Below are 6,000 nucleotides of genomic sequence, written 5' to 3' on the forward strand. Positions count from 1 at the left end.
ATCTTCTTATATTCAACTGTGTACGTGGTATCACCTTGTGTAATCTTCTTATATTCAACTGTGAACATGGTATCACCTTGTGTAATCTTCTTATATTCAACTGTGTACGTGGTATCACCTTGTGTCATCTTCTTAATATTCAACTGTGTAGGTGGTATCGCCTACTAGAAAAGTATACATTCACTTGCTCTTTTATAACACTGAGTGACTCATCACTACTGAGGCGGAAGAAAAAGTAGTTCCCAACAATTTCCACACACTCTCGGTTATTCAATGACTTTACTTTTTCTGTTGATTGTATACATTAGCTCAAATAACTCAAGTATCAAAAGTATTGATATTTTGATATGAGAATTGATATTAGAGCATAAAGATGTGGTATCTGCAGTATCGATTAACTCCATATCGATCCTCACATTACTAGTTTGTATTTCTTGTTTAGCACTTAGCAATACTGCTACATGATGTTTCACTAAAGCTGCATCTGTTTAGCACACTTGTGGATCATCCTCCTTATATTCAGGCTCAAAAATCTAAGTTTCTGAATCATCATTTTCCCAAAGTAGTCTTTGTTGTCTCTCACAAAGTAGGTTTGTTGTTGTTAAAAGACAAATAGAACGTCTATGAAATTAATACGGGGTTGTATGCTTAAAATGAGCAAAATATGTAAATATTACATGTTGTTATGAATGTGCCTCTCACTACGTATACTTACAGCGTGTACATATACTTACAGCGTGTACATATACTTGCAGCGTATATATAACACTACATGTACTTACAGCATGTATATAACACTTTGATGGAGGTTTTTTAAGAGCGCTTTATACTTCATTGTTAGCTGACATTTACTAATGTTTATTTCTGATTTAGAATGCATATAAAGGGATTGTGAATGATAGGCAGAATAAGAAAAGAAAGTGCAAACTACAAGTCCATGCAGTTAGAAGAAAGCTGGGCAGTGGTCTAGACAGGGTTAGGGAGTGGTCTAGGCAGCTAGGGAGTGGTCTAGGCAGCTAGGCCTCAGTGCATCAACAGTGCACCATGCAGAGATTCAAACATGGCCCATTACAACAACATTATTTCACCTTTCAAGTCCAATATTTGTCTTGAGGATGGACACACAAATCTGCCCATTTCTCTCCAGGTGCCATAAGGTCTTTGTGAGAGATTGGAATGTTTCTACTGCTGAACTCTGACAATGGCTAAGCCTGCATTAGCTGCAGATGAAGGATTACGATGAAGAGTTGTTCCTCCAACTCACCAGGCTTGCCCTCCCAAGCGAGGCCGAGCACGCCGCTGTAGTCTCGGTTGGTGAAGAGGTAGGACAAGCAGAAGTTGCCCCAGTTGTTTTCCGAGTAGAGACTCAGCAGCTTCTCCGGTCCGATGTAGAGAGGATGCAGAGGATCCTTCTTCTTCTCCTCGCTCATCACCTGACCAGGACAGGAATGAGCAACCGTTAAGTGCATCTATTATATTATGCAGGCAGGAAACACATCTATTATGCACAGAAACTCTTCTTACAGTGAGGGATTTCAGTTTAAAGTGGATCAGCTTGATTCCATCAAACTCCACTTTGTCGTAGACGTCATTGACAGCACGCATGTATGAAGCCACCTGGGAACAAACATCATGTCATGCTCATGTATGATGTCATGTATGACGCCACCTGGGAACAAACATCATGTCATGTATGAAGCCACCTGGGAACAAACATCATGTCATGCTCATGTATGATGTCATGTATGACGCCACCTGGGAACAAACATCATGTCATGTATGAAGCCACCTGGGAACAAACATCATGTCATGTATGAAGCCACCTGGGAACAAACATCATGTCATGCTCATGTATGATGTCATGTATGAAGCCACCTGGGAACAAACATCATGTCATGTATGAAGCCACCTGGGAACAAACATCATGTCATGCTCATGTATGATGTCATGTATGAAGCCACCTGGGAACAAACATCATGTCATGCTCATGTATGATGTCATGTATGAAGCCACCTGGGAACAGACATCATGTCATGCTCATGTATGATGTCATGTATGAAGCCACCTGGGAACAAACATCATGTCATGCTCATGTATGATGTCATGTATGAAGCCACCTGGGAACAAACATCATGTCATGTATGAAGCCACCTGGGAACAAACATCATGTCATGCTCATGCATGATGTCATGTATGAAGTCACCTGGGAACAAACATCATGTCATGTATGAAGTCACCTGGGAACAAACATCATGTCATGCTCATGTATGATGTCATGTATGAAGCCACCTGGGAACAAACATCATGTCATGCTCATGTATGATGTCATGTATGAAGCCCACGGACTGCCTTCTCACCTTGCCCCTTTGGACTGATGAAGGATTCATCCAACACACACTTACAACAAACTCTGGTAACATTTACATTGTTAAGTCTACACATCGTCTTACACCATTCGCATTTAGTAGCATACACACTCCACCATTTCATCAACCTATTGAACAGATCTCTGCCTTGGTGTCGTCTCCTTCTCCGTGGCACGTAACAGACTCCCTATTACCTGTATTTGTAGCTGCCTTGTACTAGCAGTTTTTTACTATTTGTAATGCACAGAACAGGCAAAGACATGTTTTCTAGTCTCACTTGGGGTTGTAGATTGTAGACCACAGTTAGAGAGGCAGCGGGGAATCATTTCCTTTAAATGTAAATGTTGACAGCTTGGACATGAAAATGAGGTCAGCAAGTGACTGGCAACAGCCTGGTGTCTATTTACATGTCCTGGTGTCTATTTACATGTCCTGCCTGGCATGTTTTCATAGTCCACCTTGTGGCTCTGGTCTGGCAGCCAACAACAAGCGTGTGTGGAAAGAATGTAGAGAAGGTCAATGGAAGCGATGACAACAAGCTGAAGTCCAATAAGGAAGCCGCTTTGTGTCACAACTCAGCACAGTCCAGATATGAAAGCTTTCTGCATGACATGCTAATGTGCACCTGACCTGCTTTCTGCATGACATGCCAATGTGCACCTGACGTACTTGACATGCCAATGTGCACCTGACGTACTTGACATGCCAATGTGCACCTGACGTACTTGACATGCTAATGTGCACCTGACGTACTTGACATGCCAATGTGCACCTGACGTACTTGACATGCCAATGTGCACCTGACGTACTTGACATGCCAATGTGCACCTGACGTACTTGACATGCCAATGTGCACCTGACGTGCTTGACATGCCAGTGTGCACCTGACGTGCTTTGAAGCTGGACAACATCAGCAGGTGTCAAACATCATTTGACATGGCCTGGAAATAATATGCATCAATAAAGTATCCTCCACCTGTCTCCAGAGTGCTTGTGTACTGCATGCACTTGCACACTTTAATGCAACAAATATGATCTTATTAAACATTTCAAACATGTTTTTGTTCAAATGTAAATAAATACTTAAGTATTTGCTTGACTTATGATTTTAAAGGAAGTTATCCATCAGATTGTACAATAAGTACAATATATTTTACAGTAAAAACTGCTGGTTGACTCGCTAGAATTTTAGGGCAAAAAAACAGTGGTGCCGCTTTTCAATTTACAGTAATACACTGTAAAAACTACAACCATAGATTTTACAGTAATAAAACAGTGGTACAGTTTTTCCATTTACGGTAATACATCGTAAAAACAATTGTAGATTTTGCGGTGAAAAGAAAGCTGGCAGCTCAGTCGACATAATCTTACCGTTAAAACGATGGTACGGTTTGTCTATTTACAGTATTATACTGTAAAATACAATGTAGATTTTTGGTAAACTTCGAGTGACTGAGCTGCCAGTTTTTTTTTACTGCAAAGTCTACATATCCTTTTTTACAGTGTGTTTAAACGTATATATATATATATATATATATATATATATATATATATATATATATATACAGTATATATATATATATATATATATATATATATATTTATATATATATATATATACACATATGTACATCTATATACCGTATTTTTCGGACAAAACGTGGCAGTTTTTTTCATAGTTTGGCCGGGGTGCGACTTATACTCAGGAGCAACTTATGTGTGAAATGATGAACACATTATAATATTATTGATCTCATTGACGTAAGAGACTAGACGTATAAGATTTCATGGGATTTAGTGACAGATTGTTTGGTAAACGTATAGCATGTTCTATATGTTATAGTTATTTGAATGACTCTTACCATAATATGTTACGTTAACATACCAGTTGGTTATTTATGCCTCATATAACGTACACTTATTCAGCCTGTTGTTCACTATTCTTTATTTATTTTAAATTGCCTTTCAAATGTCTATTCTTGCTGTTGGCTTTTATCAAATACATTTCCCCCAAAAATGCGACTTATACTCCAGTGCGACTTACATATGTTTTTTTCCTTCTTTATTATGCATTTTCGGCCGGTGCGACTTACACTCCAGAGCGACTTAAAAATTCAAAAAAATTTAAAAAATGTTACAAAAATTAAAAATAATTTTAAAAAAAATAAATAAATAAAATTAAAAAAATAAAATGTTTTAATTTAAAACATGATTTTCAAGGTAAAAAATGATTTTCAAGGTAAAAAAAAATTTTCAAGGTAAAAATTTTTTTCAAGGTTGAAAATGATTTTCAAGGTTAACAAAAATTTTTCAAGGTAAATTTTTTTTTTTCAAGGTAAAAATGTTTTTTCGAGGTAAAAATGATTTTCAAATTTTTTTTAGTTTTTAAAAATGTTTTTAGATTTTTTAAAAATGTTTTAATTTGTAAATTTTTTAAAAACTTTTAAAATTTTTTTAAATTTTTTTTAAAACAATTTAAAACAATTTTTTTTTATTTATTTATTTTTTAAACAATTTTAACAATTAACAATTTTTTTAGGGTTAGGGTTAACAAAAAAATGTTACAAAAATTTAAAAAAATGTAAAAAACTTTAAAAAAAATTCTAAATTAAAAAAAAATGTTTTAAGTTAAAACATGATTTTCAAGGTAAAAAATGATTTTCAAGGTAAAAAAAAAATTTCAAGGTAAATTTTTTTTTTCAAGGTTAAAAATGATTTTCAAGGTAAAAAAAAATTTTCAAGGTAAAACTTTTTTTTCAAGGTAACATTTTTTTTTCAAGGTAAAAAATGATTTTCAAGGTAAATAATTTTTTTCAAGGTAAATTTTTTTTTTCAAGGTGAAAAATGATTTTCAAGGTAAACAAATGATTTTCAAGGTAAAAAAAAATTTTCAAGGTAAATTTTTTTTTTCAAGGTAAAATTTTTTTTTCAAGGTAAAAAACGATTTTCAAATTTTTTAAATTTTTTTAAAATGTTTTTAAATTTTTTTAATTTTTTTAAATTTGTAAATTTTTTTAAAACTTTTTTTAAAAACAATTTAAAACAATTTTAATTTTTTTTAATTTTTTAAAACAATTTTAACAATTAACATTTTTTTTTAGGGTTAGGGTTAGGGTTAGGGTTAGGGTTAAGATTAGGGTTAGGGTTAGGGTTAGGGTAAAATTACATATGTACATCTATATATATATATATATATATGTATGTTTATGTATATGTATATATATATATTTTGTTATGTGAATATGTATATATATATGTTTGTGTACATGTAAGTATATATGTACATGTGTATGTATATGTATGTATGTATATATATATATATAAAACTATGCAACATATATATATATATATATATATATATATATATATATATATATATATACATATACTGTATATATATATATATATATATATATATATATATATTTATACATATACTGTGTATATATATATATATATATATATATATATATATATATATATATATATATATATATATATGTATATATATATATATGTACAGCAGATATGAGCATCTACATCAACAATATGATTTGCCTGAGTGGCTGGATTTAAAAAAATTTTTTTTTTAATAACAAATAGATTAGATTTTTTTAATCGATTAACAATCATT

At 33.1% G+C, this 6,000-nt stretch overlaps 1 protein-coding gene across 1 annotated transcript in view; it reads right to left on the bottom strand.

Annotated features, from left to right (window-relative positions):
* LOC133616678 (disintegrin and metalloproteinase domain-containing protein 10) overlaps positions 1–6,000 on the bottom strand; it is a 73,850-nt gene that overhangs the window by 24,860 nt on the left and 42,990 nt on the right. Inside the window, exons 7-8 of the mRNA XM_061976228.1 lie at positions 1,525–1,617; positions 1,265–1,433 (exon numbers count right to left, since the gene is read on the bottom strand). Of these exons, the coding sequence (XP_061832212.1) occupies positions 1,265–1,433; positions 1,525–1,617 (262 nt within the window). The remainder of the gene's footprint in view (positions 1–1,264; positions 1,434–1,524; positions 1,618–6,000) is intronic.

The sequence above is a fragment of the Nerophis lumbriciformis genome, linkage group LG14, assembly GCF_033978685.3.
Source record: "Nerophis lumbriciformis linkage group LG14, RoL_Nlum_v2.1, whole genome shotgun sequence".
NCBI classification, from domain to species: Eukaryota; Metazoa; Chordata; class Actinopteri; order Syngnathiformes; family Syngnathidae; genus Nerophis; species Nerophis lumbriciformis.